General features: G+C 42.4%; 1 protein-coding gene across 1 annotated transcript in view; it reads right to left on the bottom strand.

Moving 5' to 3' along the window:
• Positions 1-138: 138 nt before the first annotated feature.
• Positions 139-26,945, bottom strand: part of LOC311100523 (unconventional myosin-Id-like) — a gene marked incomplete at both ends in the record, with an annotated part of 89,190 nt that continues 62,383 nt past the window's right edge. The window contains one exon of the mRNA XM_084141439.1: positions 139-295. Coding sequence (XP_083997565.1) covers positions 139-295 — 157 coding nt within the window. The remainder of the gene's footprint in view (positions 296-26,945) is intronic.

The raw sequence follows: 26,945 nt of genomic DNA, 5'->3' as shown, positions 1-26,945 counted from the left end.
TCCTCCCATGTATCATATCATACCATCTAGTTCACAAATGAGCTCTATACAAACAGAGTTATGCTTCACATAGTCCTCATTTGACACCTCATCGTCACTTGTCCTTGTCACAGACCGAGTGGCCCCCGAGTGGCCCTTTTAGTTTCCAGGCACTGCCAGGATATAACCGGAGCGGCTCTTGGTGAAGTCTGGCTGCGATTGGTTGATCTTGGGCTCCACAATGACAGTGCACTTCCTGCCATTCATACTGCACTGGATAGGACTGGAGATATTCACCTGCAGCTTCCTCTTCTCACTGCAGAGAGCGAGAAAAAAAAAAAAAACTTGTTAAGCATGTACATAGCTTACAGCTGTTACATAAATATTAACAGAGAGAGAGAGAAAGTATGGTGTATGATATGTGGTTGTTCAAAAGGCTAAAGGCCTTTTTTACACCAAAAACATTGATATGGTTCACCTTCAATTGACTGTGCATCCTTCAGTGTTGTGGATATGCGTCATCATAATATGGAAAAGACCTAAAGCAAACTTGATGCTAATGGGCATAGATATAGACTATAGAGCATTGTAGCCTATACCCCAGGAATGATCCATGTGCCTGTCCGATTGGCTTTTAGCACTTGTCACATCTTGTTAGGGGTTTTCTGTCTCAACGGCCATTTTGCACTATTCCCTCTTTAAGAGGATCAATGAGGCAAATCAAATATTTGTTAAGGAATACAAAAGTATTTGTGAGGGAGTCAGGGTGTGAGAGTCTGCAAAAAAAGTGTGTGTTTTAAAGTGTGTGTTTAAGAGACATACAGTGCATTCGGAAAGTATTCAGACCGCTTGACTTTTTCCACATTTGTTACGTTACAGCTTTATTCTAAAATTGATTAAATAAAAAATTATACTCATCAATCTACACACAATACCCCATAATGACAAAGCGAAACAGGTTTTTAGAAATCTTTGCAAATGTATAAAAAAATAATAAACAGAAATATCTTTACATAAGATTTCAGACCCTTTGCTATGAGACTCGAAATTGAGCTCAGGTGCATCCTGTTTCAATTGATAATCCTTGAGATGTTTCTACAACTTGATTAGAGTCCACCTGTGGTAAATTCAATTGATTGGACATGATTTGGAAAGGCACACACTTGTCTATATAAGATCCCACAGTTAACAGTGCATGTCAGAGCAAAAACCAAGCCATGAGGTCAAAGGAATTGTCCATAGAGCTCCGAGACAGGATTGTGTTGAGGCACAGATCTGGGAAAGGGTACCAAAAAATTATGCAAAAAATTCCCCAAGAACACAATTCTTAAATGGAAGAAGTTTGGAACCACCAAGTTCTTCCTAGAGCTGGCCGCCCAACCAAACTGAGCAATCGGGGGAGAAGGGCCTTGGTCAGGGAGGTGACAAAGAACCCGATGGTCACTCTGACAGAGCTCCAGAGTTCCTGTTAGATGAATTTGTATTTTAAGAATAATGACTAAAGGATTTCACCCCAAATACAGTATAAATGTGTGAATGGTGTTAAGAGTTATAATGTAGTGTCAACCCACTAACAGAGGGGGAAGACTTAGAAACTGCTGAGAAAGCATTCCAGGGTGAAGGGGACTGAGAAGCTGTGAAAAGGTGGGCGGAGCAAAGTGCCTTTGTGTGTCAAGGGATATAAAAGCTGTATGTATGTTTTTTAGCGCCAGAGCTCTCCATGAATAAAAATACAGATCATTCTTGCTGGTTGTGGACCTTGAATCATTTATGATTAAAACCAGAGCCTTACAACCCCTGGTAATGATTCAAGCTTAGGTTGAATTAGAGATAGAAATTCTCATGACAAGTGGTCCTTCGAGACGGATCTTAAAAATACGTCTTTGTTGTTCTAAGGACACCGAAACCGTGCACGGGCGGATGATTGCATCCATGGAGAATAGTCCTGGCCTTCGACGTTAAAGTTATAAACAGGCCGGTGATTAATCTTATGAACGATAAAGACGTTAATGAGATTGAAAAAGCATTTAAATCCAAACTGCAAGGAGAAGGTCAGTAATTTTTATTCATGGATTTTGGAGTAATTATTTGAACTTGTATAAGAATAGTAATTCTTGTGAAGGGCAGAGAATAGTTACCAAAATCTCAAAGGAAATAATTATTATTATAAAGGAAGGAAGGGGGGTCCGAAATTGACCCTAGGTGAATAGCTATTACCAAAATAATCTAGTTAATATTGAGATTGTATGAGATACAGTCTTTACAATATAAACAGGAAGGGGGATAATTATCGTTGTGTGAGATAGATACATTAAACAAGTCGAAAGTCGCATAAACAACTGGGGATTTGCTCTAACTCTGTCTATTTCATGAAACTGGAGCAGTTACGACCTCTAGGTTACGGATAGTGTTAGCAAAAAATCGTATAAGGTTGTATACGTGTGAGACTTAATGATCCATCGAAATACGTGATAATTGTTTCAAGGAAGGAACTAAAATAGGTAGCGTGAGAAAAAATGGTTGTCCGATCCCTTTCATGAAACTGGGGTTTAAAAAAAAACTCTGGGTTACGGGTTGGATAATTTAAATGGTTAATTACAAAAGCAGATCATAAACATTGGCTCAAGAGTCGCACCTAATAATAAGTCCCAGGAAAATAATTCTGGATTGAATTATTACTAAACGGGGGGATTTCTTATTTTTCCACCATGGGAAATAAATATTCTAAAGAGGTCAGAGAATTAACGGGGGATGAAAGATATATGTTAGGAAGAGATCGAAGAAATATGTTTTATGGTATGGATTTATTGGGCATCTCTATGTGGAGAAGTTAGAAGTTATGATTAAGCAGATGCATGTAAACTGTATAACGGATTTGAAGAAACAGCGAGGGGAGGGGCTAGAGACAGCGAGGGTATGGCTGTTGGAGGCTCGGAAGAGGGACATTTGGCCAGGGAGTGTAAGGCCCCGTGTAAATACTGTAACAGAACAGGTCATAACCATCGTGACTGCAGGGATAAAGGAAAGGGCAGTGTCCGAGATTTGACAGTCTATTTTTTGGCTCCACGGGTAAAATGTTTGAAGAAATGATTTGTGTCGATTAAGAATAGGCTAAAAACACCACGAAGCGATTATTTGAGAGGTACCTATACATTTCTAACGATATATACGTATGAACTTTCTCACCCAAACGTAGACGTACGTCATGGGTGAGAAAGTAGAGAATATTTACATTTGCATTTTTGGTCATTTGGCAGACGCTCTGGTCCGAAGCGACTTGCAGGAGCAATTGGGGTTGGGTGCCTTGCTCGGGGGCACATCGGCAGATTTTTCGACTGGTCGGCTCGGGGATTGGAACCGGCGACTTCTCGGTTGCTGACACGGTGCTCTTGGTTACTGGGCTACCAGCCGGCCGATATGAGTTTAAGGTTGTGCCGCTGTGTGATTATGTGATAAGGTTATGTGATAAGGTTTAATGGGTAATCGGACCATAACTAATGTGGTTATAGAAGTAATGTATAAATAGTAGAGAGCCAATAGACGGTTCCATTGAACTATTATGTTTTGTTGGGCATTTGAATGGCATAAGGTGAAATCTGTGTGTATGAGGGAATTCAACGGCTGGTATGAATGGTAACCGGATACTGGTACTTTGTTGATGTTGAATGGAAGATTTGAAGCGTGGTTGGGGGGTGAGAGACAGTACATAGTTCAGATGATAGGAATATCATTAAATGTATGCTTATCAACGATATCAAGTATTTGTTTTATTAATTAGGGCCGAATCAGAGAGAACAGTTAAAGAAATTGAATAGCGAACTGAAATGGCGATAGAGCTGTGAAAATTGAGTTGAGGACAAAGGAGAATAATTTCATGGCTCTGGTTAGCGGGAAAAAATAGAGACAGTCCAGCGAGTTAGATTGAGCTGGAAAATTTCAAGTAGAGGTCTAAAGACTTTACTGGAAGGAAGTGCTTTGATGAATTCAAATGGTTATTACTTTATTGTATAGGTTGAGTAACACCAGAGGTGTATGAAAATAAATGGTGGATTCTAAAAAAATAATTTAGTTTCGTTACGTGAACAATGGGATATCATTTTTACTATTAGGATGATGGATTGAATAAACATTGGTTATAAGTATGAAGTTATTAAACAATAGGTTTACATTTTAAGAACATCAATGCAACAGGTTGCAATGATTAAAGTAATAGTAAATTGGGAATATAAAGGTAAAGATAACTGAATTGTGTAATAGAAGGGGAGACAGATTTTCCTAGGGGGTTGATCAAATAATTGATAATGGATCATTTGAGATGAGATCACATGTAGCAGATTTAGGGTAATCAATTAAATAATCATTGTATACTCGAGGAATTTTGAGTGGTTTTATGGATTAGTTATGAGGAATTAGATTGATACAAACATTATTGATGGGTTAGGACTGGGGATATCTGTATCATGTTTTGTGTGTACTACCATCTTTAGATTACTGATGGTAATTGAAGGTTAACAAAATGTATAACCAGGAGAAAGAGATTAGCTTATCTCATTGGAATGTTGCTCAGGGCGAGGGGGATCAGTAGTGAAGTTAGGCAGTATTTAGGTCATAAAAGTGAGCTACCAAATTAAGTTGAGCCTGGCTATCTTTGATTGTTGTTTTTCAATTGGGTTTTTCAAATAAAAAACAACGCACCCAGCATGATGTTTATAAAGGGTTGTTATGTTGAATTTAGGGGATTTTCAACAGTTCATAGGTGGTGTTTACTATGCTGTGGGATGGAACGGTTTGTTGGGTGATATTTGAAACATTAAAATAACAGAAGAGGGAGAGAGCTTTCCCTGAATGAAAGATACCTGTTGCTAGTCAATTGTACTAATCTTGGATTACTTTTACGGGATAGAAGTAAGTTGAGATATTATCAAATGTTGTCATGTACATTTCATGTTTATTAGGCTTTAATAAACAACACGTTGGTATTTGAAACTAAATTAATGCAATGAGCTGCAGTAATAGGAGGAAGGCACAATCTAATGCGAAACAGCTATTGCCTAGATCATTGATTTAGTAATAAGATCAGTAAGATAGGGACTAGCTGTCCAGAAATAGATGAAGAATGATGAGCTTTTTGGGAATGATAGACTGCTGTAAAGCTTGGGTACTCCATTATGTACTGCATACTGGTAAATTAAGTGATCTTATCTATGGGAAGGCAATGGCAGCCCATGGTAAAATCATTTGGAACTCTGAGGAGGAAGAACAATTTATGTTGTTGCTTACTTCCCAAACAGTCTTAGTTTTTCCTACATATATCAGGGATTTTACCCAAATGGTAGAGAGTAAAGAGGGATATGACATTGGTCGTGATTTAAAGATGGTGATGTTTTTTTTGTTTTTTGTTTTTGTGGGCTATTAGATATAACTGGGTTAATCACGAACATAGAGTTTTTTAATCTTTGTTGGTAGGCAGAAGACTTGGGTGACCTAGGGTCGAAGTGCTTGCTCTTACTTCAATCCATGGCTGTCTTTTGTCTCTCTTCAAACATTGTGAAGGGAGCGGCACCAGGATTAAGCAGAGTTCAGGCTAAAACCTGTCTCTCCTTTGCTATCTTCTTGATTGATTACAGCATGAAGGGGGGTTGTGTTAGGTTTGAAAGATTTGAATATGGACCTGTCATGTCCAATCATCAGTCTTCAGGTCAAGCCCGGGAGAGCCGGGGTAGAACAGAGTTTGAACTAAACATAAGTGTTTTTACAAGATAAGAGATTGATTGATTGGATTACTAATTGATTCTGAACTGAATGAAAGTCGAATTTAGCAGCCATAAAAGACAAAGGAAGTGGGAGGAGCAATAAAGAAGCAAGGGACAGTCTCAAAAATAAATAAGGCATGGCAATTGGATGATAAATTACCTAAGTGATTGTTTAGGTAGGTGGTAATATTGACACATGAGCAGAACTATGTGTCAAGAGGGGGGAAGAGGCTAATGGTAGGATTAAATAATATACGAAGGAGAGGACAAAATACTTTAAAAAAAAGATATTCTAGATACAGTCTAGAAAGAGAATGCAGTCAGAAATTGAGAGCTGAACATGTGTGAAGATAGTTTATTAACCACACCCGTATGTCAGAGATTTTGTGCCCCACAGGTGAACTAAAGGAGAAGGTGACCCACTCTATCTAACCAGGTGACTGGTGAGCATCCAGTCCCTAAAGAAGAAAAACTGGAAGCAGGCCCGTTGGGAAGGCCCCTATCAGGTTTTGTTGGTCACCGCCTTTGCCATTAGAATAGCAGAAAGAGCAACCTGGGTCCATGTTACCCACTGTAAGAAGGTAAGACCACATACAAGCACCACTGAACACACACAGAGTTGGAGAGAAGAACTGGCCAATAGGGTCCGGGGGTCACCTCTGTTAACGAAGATCTCCTACCCCGACCTATCATCACTGTAGTGTGTTCTTAGGGTGTGAGTATGGGGTGGTACCAAGCAGAAGGACTAAAGGCAGGAGAGGGTTGGCGGTTTTTGGGAATATGGGAGACCCTGAGCTGCATCATAGTCTCGGCAATAGTCTTGGTATGTCAAGATCCACCACCACCCCGCACCAATTACGCTATGGCCTTACCATTATTAAGAAATAAAAGGGAAGCGACCCGACATACTGACTGTCAAGGACGAGTGATCTACAAAATAGGAGTCAGAGAAGGGGGGGGAGTAAGATTCAAAATTAGGATTAGGGATCTTATCAGGGCGGATAAGCAAGCAACGTGGGACTATAAAATCCCATTGTATTTATGTTCAGCTCCCTCGGCGGATTGTTCCTGGGCTCAGGTATTTAGACATACTGGGGGACGGAGATATGAGACGGGGGGGGGGGGGGGGGGGACGGGGGGGGACGGGGGGGCTGGACGTCCAGATGGAGGATAAGAAGGTATAACGACATCCCCACAGAGATGGTAGTAACAATAGTAAAGGTCACTAAAGAGGACATGAAAAGAACTTACTGGGCTTGCGCGGACGAATACGGACGGGATACTTGTCTAAGATTACATTTGATGGAGTCGAAAGATATGGAGGGCAAAGGTACTGTCATTAATCCATTAATAGCAATAGACCGAGTAGATCAGTCAAGGGATGACGGAGTCAATTCGACTAACCCGTCCACTATGAAAGATTTTCTCCTCCAAGAATGGAACCAAGGGGAAGTAGAGGGGGTCCCTGATGAAAACCTCTGGTTAAAGTGGATGAAGTACACCGCTAGGGCCTTGGGGGAGACCAATTGTTATGCATGCTCCATTGGGCGACCGACAATGTTGACCGCCCCAATGCCAAAGGCAATGTTTCCCTGTGTATTAGGGGTCCAATCAAATCATGTTTCCCTGGTACCTGGGGTCCAATCAAAAAGAGCCCAATTGCACAGGGATTGGCCTGGCAAAGTTGACTTACTCGGCCAGCCCACCTAGATTCCTTTTAACTCCTGGCGAATACCAGTGATACAGACATAGAAATGGCACCCGTAACTTGGGTGATTTTGATGGCTGTAAGGAGATAATTAATGTGACTGATTTAGATAAGGAAGTGAGGGGAAAAATTATGAACCTTACCATCCCTCTGACTGATGTGTGGTGGGCATGTACTAACAAAGGGAGCATTCGACAGACATTACCAGAAGGATGGGTGGGTACTTGTGCCCCAGTATTGTTGGTCCAAACCTGTAAGAATTAGTCATCAAAGACCAGTGACAGGAAGAATAATCAGGAGGAGAAGAAATATAGGTCAGGAAGGAAATAGCCCAATTTGGATAGATGGTATAGGCATCCCCAGGGGTGTTCCAGACGAATACAAAGCTATGAATCAAATATGGGAGGGTTTTACCACAACATTTTTCTGGTGGGTGACAATAAACAAGAATGTGGATTGGATAAATTATATCTATTACAACCAACAACGATTTATTGACCAGACTAGAGATGCAGTAAAGGGGATCTCCGAGCAATTATCCGCCATCCCACTCATGACTTAGTAGAGGTTGGTTCTAGATCAGGCAGAAAGGGCCGGTGTCTATAGAATGATAAGCCATTGTTGCACATTTATCCCTAACAACACCACACTGGATGGGACAGTCACCAGAGCAGAATTAACTGCACTAAGTGAAGAATGAACTGAGAACTCAGAAGTTAGTACATCGTGGATAGGGTGGTTTGATGAAATGTTTGGTAAATGGAAAACCATAGCAGCCACCATCTTAGGAGCGGTCAGTGTTTGTATGGGTATTCTTGTATTATGTGGTTGTTGTCTTGTTCCCTGTGTCCGAGGATTGGTGAGTCAGGCGTTGGTGAAATGCAGTATCTCAACAATGATGAGAGATGAACTGACTCCGGACTCTGACCAGGGGAATGTGAAAAACGATCCTCCAGGCTTGGTGGATGACGAGGATTTGGACCCTGAAAGACCGCAATTGGATGAAATGTTTATTAGTTCTGACGTAATCTCTGAGATTAATCATGCTTGTAAAATACATTTATCCTGAATGTGAAAACATTTAGTCAAAGGGGTGGATTGTTAGATTAATTTGTATTTTAAGAATAATGACTAAAGGATTTCACCCCAAATACAGTATAAATGTGTGAACGGTGTTAAGAGTTATAATGTAGTGTCAACCCACTAACAGAGGGGGAGGAGTTAGAAACTGCTGAGAAAGCATTCCAGGGTGAAGGGGACTGAGAAGCTGTGAAAAGGTGGGCGGAGCAAAGTGCCTTTGTGTGTCAAGGGATATAAAAGCTGTATGTATGTTTTTTGGCGCCAGAGCTCTCCATGAATAAAAATACAGATCATTCTTGCTGGTTGTGGACCTTGAATCATTTATGATTAAAACCAGAGCCTTACAACCCCTGGTAATGATTCAAGCTTAGGTTGAATTAGAGATAGAAATTCTCATGACAGTTCCTCTGTGGAGATGGGAGAACCTTCCAGAAGGACAACCATCTCTGCAGCACTCCACCAATCAGGCCTTTAAGATAGAGTGGTCAGACGGAAGCCACTCCTCAGTAAGGCACATGACAGCCCGCTTGGAGTTTGCCAAAAGGCACCTAAAGGACTCTCAGACCATGAGAAACAAGATTCTCTGGTCTGATGAAACCAAGATTGAAATCTTTGGCCTGAATGACAAGTGTCACGTCTGGAGGAAACCTGGCGCCATCCCTACGGTGAAGCATGGTGGTGGCAGCATCATGCTGTGGGGATGTTTCTCAGCGGCAGGGACTGTGAGACTAGTCAGGATCGAGGGAAATATGAACAGAGCAATGTACAGAGAGACCCTTGATGAAAACCTGCTCCAGAGCGCTCAGGACCTCAGACTGGGGCGAAGATTCACCTTCCAACAATGCCCTAAGCACACAGCCAAGACAACGCAGGAGTGGCTTCGGGACAAGTCTCTGACTGTCTTTGAGTGGCCCAGCCAGAGCCCGGACTTTAACCCGATCGAACATCGCTGGAGAGACCTGAAAATAGCTGTGCAGCGATGCTCCCCATCCAACCTGACAGAGCTTGAGAGGATCTGCAGAGAAGAATGGGAGAAACTCCCCAAATACAGGTGTGCCAAGCTTGTAGCGTCATACCCAAGAAGACTCTAGGCTGTATTCGCTGCCAAAGGTGCTTCAACAAAGTACTGAGTAAAGGGTCTGAATACTTATGTAAATGTGATATTTCAGTGTGTATTTTTTATACATTTGCTAAAATTTCTAAAAACCTGTTTTTGCTTTGTCATTATGAGGTATTGTGTGTAGATTGATGAGGAAAGAAAACAATTGAATCTATTTTAGAATAAGGCTGTAACGTAACAAAATGTGGAAAAAGTCAAGGGGACTGAATACTTTCCAAATGCACTGTAGCTAGAGCCACTGTGGTAGAGAGAGAACTACAGCACATTGAAAAAGAGGGAGAGAGAAACGCTTGCCAACATAATCCACCTCTCATCCTGACACCATTTCTCCCTGGCACTGTTAACGACGGCCGCTCGCACCGTTTGTCAAAAAACATAATTAATGAAAACACCCTTGGTGATTCGCGGAAACGTCCGGAGCCAAAGCATCCACTCAGCCAGAGGAGCTAAATCCAGAGAAATGAATCAGCGCGACCTTGACACCGTCTAGTTACGCAACAAAGCCTCAAAAACAACAACAATCACCTCAAACTACCCATGCCAGACTTCTGCGTCTGCATTATACATACAGTACTGTAGCCCAGCGATGAGGGCTGCAGCGGTGCAGGGGTACCATGGCAACCATGTGAACCTCTCCATCTGTCATGGCCGACACTGCCAGCCAATAGGACGGCAGCTCTGATAAATGTCTCTCTTGCCTGGGCGTGTCTCTGGTGCTTTCACCACCTCTCCATCTGTCTGTCTGTCTGTCTGTCTGTCTGTCTCAGAGGATAGCATGGCAAGCATAGCCACGGGTCTGCTATCAGCTCACTTGAAGGGCAAGCAGGTTTAAGCTTACAAATACACATAGTATGCACAGACAGACGTTGTACATAGAATATACAGACAATACAGACTTGTCTCCCGAGTGGCGCAGTGGTCTAAGGCACTGCATCGCAGTGCTAGCTGTGCCACTAGAGATCCTGGTTTGAATCCAGGCTCTGTCGTAGCCGGCCGCGACCGGGAGACCAATGGGGCGGCGCACAATTGGCCCGGCGTCGTCCAGGGTAGGGGAGGGAATGGCCGGCAGGGATGTAGCTCAGTTGGTAGAGCATGGCGTTTGCAACACCAGGGTTGTGGGTTCGATTCCCAGTATGAAAAAAAAATAAAATAATGTATGCACTCACTAACTGTAAGTCGCTCTGGATAAGAGCGTCTGCTAAAATGACAAAAAAAAAAATGTAACAATGTATTGGACACCTTTATATGTGGTAAATACTAAGAAACGCTTAAAAAATGTAAAATCCCTGTGATTCTGGTACATGAAAATGCTGTGAAAAAAGAAACAGTCATTTGTGGACTTCACATCAATGAGTACGGTTACATGCACCGAATAATGCGATTATTGTGGAAATTCAGATTAATATAATAGTTTGATTAAAACCTTTACATGATTAGCAAGAAGACTGATTTCCCTAATAATCCTGTTTACATGGACACATCTAAAATCAGGTTACCTGATGGCACTCTGATGAATGCAGAAAAACGCCAATCAAAATAAATATTCTACCACAGCGAACATGTTATTTTTGGGAAGCATATTTGATTCTGTGTTTGGACATAAAGTGTGAAAACTACTTCTAAGACGCATACATTCAGTTGTTCCAAACACACTTCACTCGCGCTAAGAGGGAGGCTCGCTCGGCTGGTGCTAGCACATGCTCAGATCAAATACACCACTAGAACGCTGATTAAGGTGTTTACATGTCCTAATAATTTGAAAGATTGCACAGAAAGCCAGGTGTTTTAATCAGGGTATGCATACTTCGATTTTGAGATAAGATTAAGATAAGCAGAGTAAGTTGTTTATATGATTATTGCATTATCTGCCTACTGCCATAATCGGTTTAATATCAAATTATTAGGATAGAGGAGGAGGAAGAGGATAGAGAGGTAGGGAATCGACATGGCAACCTATCTGCATCCAGGCAACACCATTGACTCATCCATTTAAGAGTATTTTTGTCTTGGAGCCAAGCTCTCCTGTCTCCTGCAAAATATATGAGAAATTCCCATACTTAAGATAATACAGGTAAAGTCACTCAGCAAAGCCACCATGACTTGCAGAAGACTCTGGACTTGTGCTCAAGATGAGGTGATATGCAGGTTGCATTTAGACCTCTCAACTCTTCTCTAAGAGACTTTAAAGTCCCTTTCGAAGTGATGTGAAGTATCTATCAAACTAACTAATGACAGATGTAACATAGGTTTTGTTGTAATATGATGCAAATACTGGCAGATTATTGCAAATATGGGCAATGCATGTGAATATAGTGTTTGTGGCAGAGACAGATGGCGCAATGATGAGCCAGATGATCAACAAGAGCGCAGGTTCTGTGCCAAGAGCATTGCATGCCCACAGTGCACGTGCACACACACTCACACACACACACAACCCAGAGCCTGAGGGAGGGTCTCCACAGGGTTCTGTTTATGTGGATGGGAGAGGGAGATGAGCTCCCACTGCTTGTCTGTCAGATCTCTGCCCATGCTTTCCTTAACAGCAGTTCTAAAATAAAACCCGCCAGCCTCCTCTGATAAATACTGAGATTGTGTGTGTGTGTGTGTGTGTGTGTGTATATATGTGGACAGTATGTTCAGGTGTTTCTGCCTGTTACTACTGTGTGAGGGGGAGGGGCTGAGGTTAGGAGAGTGTAGAGACGGACCAATGGTCCATTCATCATGTCTGATAGATAGCCAACTCCCCTCCCAAATTCAACACACATGTCTTGCGGCCAATCCCATCTTCCACAACATGAGCAAACAAAACCCCCCCAAGGAAGAGAGAGAGGATGAGACAGTAGATGATATACAGAAGAAGGGGGAGGAGGAGAGAAGGTTCTATGGACCACTGGCTGCAAAGAATTATACCTTCCCTAAGTTCCTTCTATTTCTTCACAGACATGTCTCTTCCTGACTTTTCTGCCAAAAAAAATCCTATGTCATTTATATTAAACCTGAAGACTAGACTGTAAACCACATACAATACAACACCAGGAGGCAAAGAACCCTCCCAAGGTAAAACCTGCTCAAATGTAGCAACTCCTACCCTTCAAAACCACCCTAATCCCAGGCTATTATCATCACAGAAGCCGGCCTTCGCCTCCAATATTTATTAAGCTGTGAGAGTGCGGCAAATCCGGCTGCGGATATCTTCCTTTTTCCTCTCCTCCTTTCTGTCACTTTCTCCCTTTCTCATTTTATTTTATGAAAAGAAGAGCTATATACTCTAACTGGGGAGATTACTAAGTAGGTCATCTAAAAATGTCGGGGAAAACGGCCTAGCAGCAAAAAGTATATTGATCAAAGACATTCCCCCTGAATTTAGCAAGGAGAGGAGGAAGAACAAAATCAATCTGAGGGAGAGAAAGAGGGAGAGAGAAAGATAGAGAAAGAAGGAGAGAGAGGAGAGAGAGAGAGAGAGAGAGAGAGAGAGAGAGAGAGAGAGAGAGAGAGAGAGAGAGAGAGAGAGAGAGAGAGAGAGAGAGAGAGAGAGAGAGAGAGAGAGAGAGAGAGAGGAGAGAGAGAGAGAGAGAGAGAGAGAGAAAGAGAGAGAGAGAGAAAGAGAGACACACACACACACACACACACACAGAACAGCCAGTAGTGGAGCCGTGCAGTGCGACTGCCAAGGAGAGCGTTGCTCAAAGCCAAAAGCCTCCATACTGTAGCCTAGCTCAGTTCAGTGCCTTATGTACTGTAGCAGTGGAGAGAGGGGTGGGTCAAAAGGACTGGACAGTAATACTAGAATAATAATAGTAGAGAGAATGATTTATTTCAGCTTTTATTTCTTTCATCACATTCCCAGTGGGTCAGAAGTTTACATACACTCAATTAGTATTTGGTAGCATTGCCTTTAAATTGTTTAACTTGGGTCAAACGTTTCAGGTAGCCTTCCACAAGCTTCCCACAATAAGTTGGGTGAATTTTGGCCCATTCCTCCTGACAGAGCTGGTGTAACTGAGTCAGGTTTGTAGGCCTCCTTGCTCGCACACGATTTTTCAGTTCTGCCCACAAATGTTCTATAGGCTTGAGGTCAGGGCTTTGTGATGGCCACTCCAATACCTTGACTTTGTTGTCTTTAAACCATTTTGACACAACTTTGGAAGTATGCTTGGGGTCATTGTCCATTTGGAAGACCCATTTGCGACCAAGCTTTAACTTATATAATAATAATAATATGCCATTTAGCAGACGCTTTTATCCAAAGCGACTTACAGTCATGTGTGCATACATTTTTATGCAAACGTGGTCCTGGGGATCGAACCCACTACCCTGGCTTTACAAGCGCCATGCTCTACCAATTGAGCTACAGAGGACGACAACTTCCTGACTGATGTCTTCAATATATCCACACAATTTTCCTTCCTCATGATGCCATCTATTTTGTTAAGTGCACCAGTCCCTCCTGCAGCAAAGCACCCCCACAGCATGATGCTGCCACCCCCGTGCTTCACGGTTAGGATGGTGTTCTTCAGCTTGCAAGCAACCCTTTTTTTCCTCTAAACATAACGATGGTCATTATGGCCAAACAGTTCTATTTTTGTTTCATCAGACCAGAGGACATTTCTCCAAAAAGTACGATCTTTGTCCCCATGTGCAGTTGCAAACCGTAGTCTGGCTTTTTTATGGCGGTTTTGGAGCAGTGGCTTCTTCCTTGCTGAGAGGCCTTTCAGGTTATGTCGATATAGGACTTGTTTTACTGTCGATATAGATACTCTTGTATACGTTTCCTCCAGCATCTTCACAAGTTCCTTTGGTGTTGTTCTGGGATTGATTTGCACTTTTCGCACCAAAGTACGTTCATCTCTAGGAGACAGAATGCGTCTCCTTCCTGAGCAGTATGGCGGCTGCGTGGTCCTATGGTGTTTATACTTGCCTACTATTGTTTGTACAGATGAACATGGTACCTTCAGGCGTTTAGAAATTGCTCCCAAGGATGAACCAGACTTGTGGAGGTCTACAATTTTTTCTCTGAGGTCTTGGCTGATTTCTTTTGGTTTTCCCATGATGTCAAGCAAAGAGGCACTGAGTTTGAAAGTAGGCCTTGAAATACAGCCACAGGTACACCTCCAATTGACTCAAATGATGTCAATACAGCCTATCAGAAGCTTCTAAAGCCATGACATCATTTTCTGGAATTTTCCAAGCTGTTTAAAGGCACAGTCAACTTAGTGTACGTAAACTTCTGAACCCACTGGAATTGTGATACAGTGAAATATAAGTGAAATAATCTGTCTGTAAACAATTGTTGGAAAAATTACTTGTGTCATGCACAAAGTAGATGTCCTAACCGACTTGCCAAAACTATAGTTTGTTAACAACAAATGTGTGGAGTGGTTGAAAAACAAGTTTTAATGACTCCAACCAAGTTTTTATGTAAACTTCCGACTTCAACTGTAGATATTCCATGAATAGAGCCAACGTTATTACTTATTCAACATGTCAGAGATTCATGTTTATTCTGCATAGCATATTTCTATCTGAACTTTTCTAAATGTGTCCTGCTGAACACGCCCCAGGTTGTTAGCTATAGCTAGCCAATGAGGTAACATGACTGAACAAGGTGTTGCCTAAATAAACGGTTTTAGAACGGCCCTCAATATGCTTTTGAATGTAAAATGCGGTCCACCAATGCATGATAGATAGAAAAAAACATAGTGCCGGTATTATGGGTCATATCTTTTTTATGGTAATCTCTCAAACCGTTTTATCTGAGGAAAAGAGTGACACTTGGCTACATAACCTGGCTATGAAATGCAGTTGGGAAAGTGGGCGGGTTGAGCGAGACTACAAATGTAATGTAATAGACATACAAAAAATAGTCTAAATTGGCGAAGTGAAATTAAAAAAATTACTTGTTTCAAAAAATTCTAAGAAATAAATTATGGAAAAGTGGTGCGTGCATATGTATTCACCCCCTTTGCTATGAAGCCCCTAAATAAGATCTGATGCAACCAATTACCTTCAGAAGTCACATAATTAGTTAAATAAAGTCCACCTGTGTGTAATCTAAGTGTCACATGATCTGTCACATGATCTCAGTATATATACACCTGTTCTGAAAGGCCCCAGAGTCTGCAACACCACTAAGCAAGGCACACCACCAAGCAAGCGGCACCATGAAGACCAAGGAGCTCTCCAAACAGGTCAGGGACAAAGTTGTGGAGAAGTACAGATCAGGGTTGGGTTATAAAAAAATATCTGAAACTTTGAACATCCCACCGAGCACCATTAAATCCATTATAAAAAAATTGAAAGATGATGGCACCACAACAAACCTGCCAAGAGAGGGCCGCCCACCAAAACTCACAGACCAAGCAAGGAGGGCATTAATCAGAGAGCTAACAAAGAGACCAAAGATAACCCTGAAGGAGCTGCAAAGCTCCACAGCAGATATTGGAGTATCTGGGAGAGCTGGGCTTTACGGAAGAGTGGCAAGAAAAAAGCCATTGCTGTGTGCCAGTGAATAGTTATGCACGCTCAAGTTTTCTGTTTCTTGCTTGTTTCACAATAAAAAATATTTTGCATCTTCGAAGTGGTAGGCATGTTGTGTAAATCAAATGATACAAACCCCCCAGAAATCCATTTTAATTCCAGGTTGTAAGGCAACAAAATAGGACAAATGCCAAGGGGGGTGAATACTTTCGCAAGTCACTGTAACTAGAAGGCTGGTGGTGACTGGTTAGCTACGGGGAAGCCTGCGCAATCTGTATAATTGGAGGCGGAGCCGGAGGGAGCCTGTCTGCCCACACTTATTGCTTGCTCCCGCAGTTCACCAGCTGATGTAGGCTGTGTGTGCTAGGTGTGGCGTATCCTTCTCACTGCTGAACAGAACAGCGCTGCAGATCTCTGCTGCTAATATTAGTTGTGCTTATCACTGAAAAGCCCTCAATCTCTCCAAAAACCCTTGTCCAGTCCATTTAGTAGGCAGATTTTAATCTCAGAGATAATTTAGCCTCGTCTCGTTTTAGTCAACTGAAATGAAAAATATTTTTCCGTTTAGTTGCAGTCTGGGTTTTTTCTGGGTTTATTTAGTCACTTATAGTCTAGACAATTGCCACTGAAAAAATAGGTATTAGATGAATATTTGAGTCACTATTTTCGTTGATGAAATTAACACTGTTATACAGTTGCGGCCAAATATATTGGCACCCTAAGTTGAAATTTAAAAAAACTTTTGGTCACCACACCTTGTCATTGGATTTTCAACAACTTAAGTTTACAATTTTAATTGAGAAAATAAAGACAAATGGCACGGACAAGATTATTGGCCACCAAGAGCTAGTACTTGGTTGCACAGCCCTTGGCCAAGATAACTGCATACAACTTTATATTTGGCCCAATTTTTAGCAGCAAACTGCTCTAATTCTTCAATGTTGTAGGGGTGATCTCCACCAACTGCTGTTTACAGATCTCGCCATAGGTTTTGGACATGATTCAGATCCAAAGCAGTCCAGCGTTTCTTCTTGAATCATTCCAGGGTTCTTTTAAAGGTGTGTTTGGGTTGTTGTACTGTTGGACCTAAGTATACAAAAAAAAAAATTGGTTCTGCAATATTGAAAACCCAATTACAAGGTGTGGTGACCAGAAGTTTTTTATTTATTTAAACTTATTTTAGAAGAAATAGGGAACTATAAAAATATATATATTATGTGCTTAGGAGTATATGGTATGAATTATAAGAGCACAATAATTGAACAGGAGTGACTATCTGTACTAACAATACACCACCATAGGACTGAATCTAGGGTTGGGTATCCAGATTTTCATACCGTTCCTGTACCTTACGGTATTACCGTCAGTGCACACAAAGGTAATATTTATTTCACATTTTTGGTCACATAAAACAAATTTAGGCAGCAGGGATCTTGATCGCGGAGGGGATTGATTGTCTCTGCTGTAACCAAGTAGGCTGATCTTGTAAGCTAGCCGATTAGCTAGCAAGTTAGCAAACCAAATGCATAGCTGTAGCACTGAGCTGGAGATCATATATTTGGCACCTCTTAGATAGTTACCTTATACAGTGGGGAGAACAAGTATTTGATACACTGCCGATTTAGCAGGTTTTCCTACTTACAAAGCATGTAGAGGCCTGTACTTTTTATCATAGGTACACTTCAACTGTGAGAGACGGAATCTAAAACAAAAATCCAGAAAATCACAAAAATGTGAATTTTATTGCATGACATAAGTATTTGATCACCTACCAACCAGTAAGAATTCCAGCTCTCACAGACCTGTTCGTTTTTCTTTAAGAAACCCTCCTGTTCTCCACTCATTACCTGTATTAACTGCACCTGTTTGAACTCATTACCTGTATAAAAGACACCTGTCCACACACTCAATCAAACAGACTCCAACCTCTCCACAATGGCCAAGACCAGAGAGCTGTATAAGGACATCAGGGAGAAAATTGTAGACCTGCACAAGGCTGGGATGGGCTACAGGACAATAGGCAAGCAGCTTGGTGAGAAGGCAACAACTGTTGGCGCAATTATTAGAAAATGGAAGAAGTTCAAGATGACGGTCAATCACCCTCGGTCTGGGGCTCCATGCAAGATCTCACCTCGTGGGGCATCAATGATCATGAGGAAGGTGAGGGATCAGCCCAGAACTACACGGCAGGACCTGGTCAATGACCTGAAGAGAGCTGGGACCACAGTCTCAAAGAAAACCATTAGTAACACACTACGCCGTCATGGATTAAAATCCTGCAGCACACGCAAGGTCGCCCTGCTCAAGCCAGCGCATGTCCAGGCCCATCTGAAGTTTGCCAATGACCATCTGGATGATCCAGAGGAGGAATGGGAGAAGGTCATGTGGTCTGATGAGACAAAAATAGAGCTTTTTGGTCTAAACTCCACTCGCTGTGTTTGGAGGAAGAAGAAGGATGAGTAAAACCCCAAGACCACCATTCCAACCCTGAAGCATGGAGGTGGAAACATCATTCTTTGGGGATGCTTTTCTGCAAAGGGGACAGGACGACTGCACCGTATTGAGGGGAGGATGGATGGGGCCATGTATCGCGAGATCTTGGCCAACAACCTCCTTCCCTCAGTAAGAGCATTGAAGATGGGTCGTGGCTGGGTATTCCAGCATGACAACGACCCGAAACACACAGCCAGGGCAACTAAGGAGTGGCTCCGTAAGAAGCATCTCAAGGTCCTGGAGTGGCCTAGCCAGTCTCCAGACCTGAACCCAAAATAACATCTTTGGAGGGAGCTGAAAGTCCGTATTGCCCAGCGACAGCCCCGAAACCTGAAGGATCTGGAGAAGGTCTGTATGGAGGAGTGGGCCAAAATCCCTGCTGCAGTGTGTGCAAACCTGGTCAAGACCTACAGGAAACGTATGATCTCTGTAATTGCAAACAAAGGTTTCTGTACCAAATATTAAGTTCTGCTTTTCTGATGTTCAAATACTTATGTCATGCAATAAAATGCAAATTAATTACTTAAAAAGCATACAATGTGATTTTCTGGATTTTTGTTTTAGATTCCGTCTCTCACAGTTGAAGTGTACCTATGATAAAAATTACAAACCTCTACATGCTTTGTAAGTAGGAAAACCTGCAAAATCGGCAGTGTATCAAATACTTGTTCTCCCCACTGTAGTTAGTTATAAGCAGTGTAGCACGCACTCCCACAGCCCCCGCGAGGTGGGGTCCCGAACCCCCACATTTTGCATAAAAACATTGGTATTGAAAATCATACCGTCAGTATTTCAAAATACCCCGGTATACGATATATGTGACCGTTTCAGGAAACTAGGCGTATGTCGCAAGTCACGACTTCACAGGAGAGCCATTTGATTTTTTTAAACATCAAAATGCGTTGTTTGGCAGAAATGCCTTCTGGAACATGTGAACTTTCATGTGCCTTAATAACAAACTTGTATGCCATCTGTAAATACAAACACAATTGTTAAATTATGAGCCTCGTTGGTTAAGCCACAGAAAAAGACAGCAACCTTCCCACTAGCCATGATTGGCTGATATAATGAGTGGGCTGGACATGCAGAGAGAGGAGTTCAGATTGGTCTGCCATATAGAGGGCTTCTGTCCATTTGAGCTGGTGAGTTTTTGTTGGTAATCCTGTCGAACACGGCTTTTAAAAAAATGTATTGTGTTTTGGAGCTGCATAAGTGTTGCTCTCCACATTCTGGAGGATCGAGTCTAGCTAGCTACATTTTCAGATATTACATGTTTCTAATTTTGTGTATGACTTTATTATTCGTATCCCAGATCTATTTGCTTTGCTAGTTAGAGTCTAATGTTAGCTAGCTACATGTCTTAAGCTAAAGTGTACAACACCCATTGAATATGGCCAGTGTCTGTAAACGTCAGCAAAAAAGCGTAATGAAATTGTTGCCAGCAGAGCTGGTTAGGCTGTTTTCATGTTATCCAGAGGTAAACAAATAATCGGCCAGAGTGTCAAGCGTGCGCTCTGAACGCTCCGAGAGCGAAACGAGATGGGTGGGGCTAAAGCTTAAGAGGGTGTGAACGATGCTGAATGGGTGTAGACAAAGAAGAGCTCTTCTCTAAATACCAAAATGTTCAAATGCCATTTTCTCAAAAGTGAGTTTACAAGTTTAACTTTCAAAGCAGAATTACTTTCCCATTGTTCCTCAAAAATGCAGTGTATGACATACCATTTTGTGGCTCTGAGTCTCTACTTTTATTCAATGTAAAAAAACAGCATTTCAAATTTTGCTACATAAGACCAAATCCAGGTGGTGAGTCACATATTGCCTAGTCTTAATCAACATGCGTACTGATAGGACTGATAACGTGAGTGTGAACAGAACACGTGTAGCGGCCACAGGTTTAACGCATGGTAATGTGAGCCCAACTCTACTCCCATAAGGGTAAAGAGACTATTATTATCAAGGGTAGTAGTGACAAAGACACACACATCCTCCCTCTGCTGTGATCTGTGTTGTGATCCTCTCTTTAAAAGGATCATAGGGTCAGTGATGGTGATGTGTCCCAGAAGCAGACAAAGCAAGGGGGCACTTTCCCTGAGGGACCATTGATAGTAGTACACCCTACACAGATGGCTGAGTCTTAACGCTGCTGGAGCCACAATGGCTTCACAGCAGGAGTCTCCTTCAGTCTTAAACAATCACGCTTGGCTCTTCCCTCCTCCAGTTTCTTTTCTCTCCATTCTAGCATGACACTCATGGCCGACCGTGTCTGCTCGTCAATGAACCAGCACCCCTGGTCTCTCTCTTGTCTTCTGAAGCACCCAGTATAATCACAAGGGTGGCTGGACTTGGCTAAAGGACCATTACGGAAATCAATACGTTGTTGAGGATGAGCCAAGCGCAGAGAAGGAAAAGCAAGTGTCTTCAATTAGTTCTTCATTACACATGGGGCGACCGCTCACTTTTAAAAAGACATACAGTAGCTCATACTTTGTCATCCCATCAAATCAATAGGTCAATGAAGAGTCCATTCATTCCAGTTTATCGATGCTTCACGGGTTCAAGAGACATTGGGGTAGGGGACTAGGTTGTATTGAACCAAGATAATAAAGTTGATCAGGCCCAAGCTGGAGATGACAGGAGAAAAAACAAATGAGGAGAAGAGAGGGATGAGAGAGAGGGATGATGGTGAAGAGGGGGCCAAGGATTATGAGGAAAACAAGTGGAGGGTAAGGGTCAAGCGGGGGCTACATCTTCGTATACTCTACAAGGATAGAGAGAAAGAGTAGGTGGGCTCCCGAGTGGCGCAGCGGTCTAAGGCACTGCATCTCAGTGCTTGAGGCGTCACTACAGACCCCCTGGTTCGATTCCAGGCTGTATCACAACCGGCCGTGATTGGGAGTCCCATAGCGTGGTGCACAATTGGCCCAGCGTCGTCCGGGTTTGGCCGGTGTAGGCCATCATTGTAAATAAGAATTTGTTCTTAACTGACTTGCCTAGTTAAATAAAGGTAAAATAAATAAAATAAATAAAAAAGGTGGCTTGCATTAAGAGCAGCAAGATAGCACAGTAAGTAACACAGTCTCTGTGTGGGGGTAGGTGGAAAGGCTGGAGGTATGGAGGGGAGGTCAGGGATCCTTCACCCCAGTCAGGGGTGCAGCACTGCTCTATGTGCATGGCAGAGGCCTCGTAACCTGTACCTTACTGCATCTCCCAGTGATTGGTTGGCAGGCGGGCAGGCAGGCAGAGAGCACTACAGGGATGCAGGGATCGACGCAGAGGGAAACTAGGTCAGATCCAGCTCTCACACACATTTGCTCACTCAGTCATAATACACACACTTAGTCTAAACCCCTCATCTTCCATCACTCCACCAACCAACCCCCCCAGGCCGCAGGGTAAGGAAATAAACCAAACAGAGCAGGAATCTCTACTGTCCAGCTTAAACAGTGTATGTGTTTCTCTAGAAAATATTTGAGTGTGTATGTATAGGTGAGCATGTGTGTGTGTATAGGTGAGCATGTGTGTGTGTATAGGTGAGCATGTGTGTGTGGTGACTGTAGCCTGTATGTAAGAGTGTGTGACAATATACAACGACCTTAGACTGGGGAACACACCTGGAGTTTGGAATTTCAAGTTGCATAACATTTATGCTGGAGGAGCAAAAACAATTTTTGCATATGTCTTTGGAAGGCAAATTATCATTTATATGGATGACTGGCATTGGTGCTCTGCATAGTTTTACATGACAGGAATACTATCCAATCCATCACCTGCATAGTGTATAATGATGGAGACAGATTCATTCACGGCTAAAACAGGATGAGCTTTAAAAATACTTGCCCTCTCTCTACCCCTTTGTTTCTCCCTTCCCTTCTCCCCTGCTCTCTCTCTCCTTTCCTACAGCTTATGTTTATCTTTCACACAGTTTTTCTGCCCCTCTCCCTCTCCCTCCTCTTTCTCTCTCCTTCTCACTCTCCCTCCATCTCCCACCCTCTCTCTCTCCAGAGGAGATGAGTCGTTAGTATTCTCAGGCAGCAGAGTTATTATTGGACTAAATATCAGACAAACATGGATTGGCTGGTCGCTATGGCAACTGCATCTGCAGCACTGCACAGGGAGGGAGGGAGAAGAGGAGGAAGGAAAGAGGAGAGGGGAGTGAGAGCTGAAAAACAAGGGAGGAGGGGGAGGAGCGGGAGAGGAAGGGGGTTAGAGGAAGGGGAAAGTGAGAGGGAGGGATATAGGGATAGAGGAGAAGATGAGATGGGAGGGGAGAATGACTTCCTTAAGTCTGAAATATTGGATTCAGCATAAAGGGTGACCTTGATGGCGTAGGGAGACAAAAGCACCAGCTAGCAGCACACACACTGCCTCTGTCTCTCTGCTTTAGTGTCTTTAATGATGATGATGATGCCATCTCCAATTACACAGGAAAGTGCAGTATGGGCACATTTGTTCACGCAGAGCAGCACTTAGAATTTGAATATTCATCATGCTTCCCTTGTACTGTAAGTGCAACACTGCAATAACACAAACTTAATGGATCGTCTTTCTCCGGAAAGGAAAAACAGATCCCTACTTATCTTCCCATGGATTCCTCTATTAAAGCTGAGCTTAAAAATCTAAATCTGTTTCACAAAATAAAAGGGATAATAATAATTAATTACATTTCTATAATTCTTTTCATAAGAATCTGAAAGTGCTTGAAAAGCAAAAAAACAAACAGGCAATACATCATCATGAGAAGCCTAACTATAGATAGAGGCCAAGTCTTTGAGTGCATGCATCCTCCAAAGATGGACAGGTCATAGCTTGATCAGATGGCTGCTGTGGCTCAGAAATGCAATTCTGTATAAAACTATTTGAAATGTTGATGTACCGGCATTGACAGAGAGGTTTTTATACCAGAGTTAAATAGAAGTGGACAGAACACTTTGATATCATGGGGTCAGACAATGAAGAGGACAGCCCAATGCACCATGGGCGCAATCAGGGTCTCTCTCTCTCTCTGCTCTTCTCATCCTCAGTCTCTCTCTCTCTCTCTCTGCTCTCTCTCTCTCATCTCTCTCTCTCTCACTCTCTCTCTTCTCATCTCTCTCTCTCTCTTCTCTCTCTCTCTCTCTCTCTCTCTCGTCTCTCTCTCATCTCTCTCTCTCTCTCTCTCTCTCTCTCTCGTCTCTCTCTCTCTCTCTTCTCTCTCTCTCTCTCTCTCTCTCTCTCTCTCTCTCTCTTCTCTCTCTCTCTCTCTCCTGCCAAATATTGGCCAACCTCCAAACTGTGCTACACATAGCAAGAAAATGACGCGAGAGCGAGGGAGAGAGTTAACAAAGGAAGAGAAAACATGAATGAAACAAACCAAAAAAATGACAGAAAGAGGAAGCAGGGAGGTAAGTCCACAAACTGGTGTCACAAAGACAGAAATGACCAGCTCATATCTTTAATCTGTCAATCTCTCTCTCTCTTCCTGTCTTTCCCTAGTGGTCATAAGAGAGTGATGCCTTCCTTCTCATTATAGGGTTAGGCTGAGCCCAGAATAACATCACACACACATCGTATGCCTTTTGGCTTTACATAATGGTCTCTCCCTCCATCCCCCGTGTCAATACTGTCTGGACTTTCAGTAGTCACTGTGGACAACAGCAAGACAAGCTGCCACAGAAAGCCCTTTTCTGAGAACCCAGTAAATCAAACACAGAGTTACACAACAACGAAACAAAGCTAAATAAATCTAGAACAGGGAACAGAGACAGATTCATCTGTGACTGACACAACTCACAGTATAACTTTCTCATTAGATTGGTTTCCACTGAAGCACTATTTATAGTTTAGAAACTGCAACAAAGGGAAAAGTTCCCATGTGGAAAAATATGTAATACTGTAAGTAGGTTTGAAATAAATTTGAAATGGATACTGAGTTTGTGCATTGCTGCTTTTTCGCCGAGTTAACTTATTTACCTTCACAGTTATAATTCCTGAGAGAAATGAAGTCTCAGCTGAATAACTAACATGGAGGCTATTTTTATGACGGGTGTGAACCAAGGGATATGTGTTAGATACAGTGAGAAATAATTATCAGGTAAGCTGAATGTTATGTAAATGTAATGTACAGTGTCTTCAGAAATTATTCATACCCCTTGACTTATTGCACATTTTGTTGTGTTACTGACTGATTTCAAAATGGATTAAATACACAATACCCCATAATGACAAAGAACTATGGCCAAATAAATTGTTTAGACATGATTTAGAAAGAAACACACCTGCCTATATAAGGTCCCATAATTGACAGTTCATGTCAGAGCAGAAACTATACCATGAAGTCCAAGGAACTGTCTGTAGATCTCCTAGATAGAATTGTGATGAGGCATATCCACTAGTCAGCCACCAATTGTGCAAGTTCTCCCACTTAAAAAGATGAGAGAGGCCTGTAATTTTCATCATAGGTACACGTCAACTATGACAGACAAATCGAGAATTTTTTTTCCAGAAAAATCACATTGTAGGATTTTTAATGAATTTATTTGCAAATTATGGTGGAAAATAAGTATTTGGTCACCTACAAACAAGCAAGAATTCTGGCACTCACAGACCTGTAACTTCTTCTTTAAGAGGCTCCTCTGTCCTCCACTCGTTACCTGTATTAATGGCACCTGTTTGAACTTGTTATCAGTATAAAAGACACCTGTCCACAACCTCAAACAGTCACACTCCAAACTCCACTATGGCCAAGACCAAAGAGCTGTCAAAGGACACCAGACACAAAATTGTAGACCTGCACCAGGCTGGGAAGACTGAATCTGCAATAGGTAAGCAGCTTGGTTTGAAGAAATCAACTGTGGGAGCAATTATTAGGAAATGGAAGACATACAAGACCACTGATAATCTCCCTCGATCTGGGGCTCTACGCAAGATCTCACCCCGTGGGGTCAAAATGATCACAAGAACGGTGAGCAAAAATCCCAGAACCACACGGGGGGACCTAGTGAATGACCTGCAGAGAGCTGGGACCAAAGTAACAAAGCCTACCATCAGTAACACACTACGCCGCCAGGGACTCAAATCCTGCAGTGCCAGACGTGTCCCCCTGCTTACGCCAGTACATGTCCAGGCCCGTCTGAAGTTTGCTAGAGTGCATTTGGATGATCCAGAAGAGGATTGGGAGAATGTCATATGGTCAGATGAAACCAAAATAGAACTTTTTGGTAAAAACTCAACTCGTCGTGTTTGGAGGACAAAGAATGCTGAGTTGCATCCAAAGAACACCATACCTACTGTGAAGCATGGGGGTGGAAAGATCATGCTTTGGGGCTGTTTTTCTGCAAAGGGACCAGGACGACTGATCCGTGTAAAGGAAAGAATGAATGGGGCCATGTATCGTGAGATTTTGAGTGAAAACCTCCTTCCATCAGCAAGGGCATTGAAGATGAAACGTGGCTGGGTCTTTCAGCATGACAATGATCCCAAACACACCGCCCGGGCAACGAAGGAGTGGCTTCGTAAGAAGCATTTCAAGGTCCTGGAGTGGCCTAGCCAGTCTCCAGATCTCAACCCCATAGAAAATCTTTGGAGGGAGTTGAAAGTCTGTGTTGCCCAGCGACAGCCCCAAAACATCACTGCTCTAGAGGAGATCTGCATGGAGGAATGGGCCAAAATACCAGCAACAGTGTGTGAAAACCTTGTGAAGACTTACAGAAAACGTTTGACATTTACATTTTACATTTACATCATTTAGCAGACGCTCTTATCCAGAGCGACTTACAAATTGGTGCATTCACCCTATAGCCAGTGGGATAACCACTTTACAATTTTTTTTTTTTTTTTTGACCTGTGTCATTGCCAACAAAGGGTATATAACAAAGTATTGAGAAACTTTTTTTATTGACCAAATACTTATTTTCCACCATAATTTGCAAATAAATTCATAAAAAATCATACAATGTGATTTTCTGGAAAAAAAAATCTCATTTTGTCTGTCATAGTTGACGTGTACCTATGATGAAAATTACAGGCCTCTCTCATCTTTTTAAGTGGGAGAACTTGCACAATTGGTGGCTGACTAAATACTTTTTTTCCCCACTGTATCTGGTGAAGTGTATAAAACAATTTCCAAGTTTCCAAGAGCACAGTGGTCTCCATCATTGGGAAATGGAAAAAATATGGAACTACCCAGACTCTGCCTAGAGCTGGCCGTCTGACCAAACTGAGCAACCGAGCAAGAAGGACCTTGGTCAGGAAGGTGACCAAGAACCCAAGACAGAACCAAGTTCCTTGGCTGAGATGGGAGAACATGCCAGAAGGACAACAGTCTCTACAGGTCGGAAGCCACTCCTGAGAAAAAGGA

This window comes from Coregonus lavaretus, assembly GCF_964263955.1.
Source record: "Coregonus lavaretus genome assembly, chromosome: 25".
Classification (NCBI taxonomy): domain Eukaryota; kingdom Metazoa; phylum Chordata; class Actinopteri; order Salmoniformes; family Salmonidae; genus Coregonus; species Coregonus lavaretus.
This window is presented reverse-complemented; position numbering and strand designations above follow the sequence as displayed.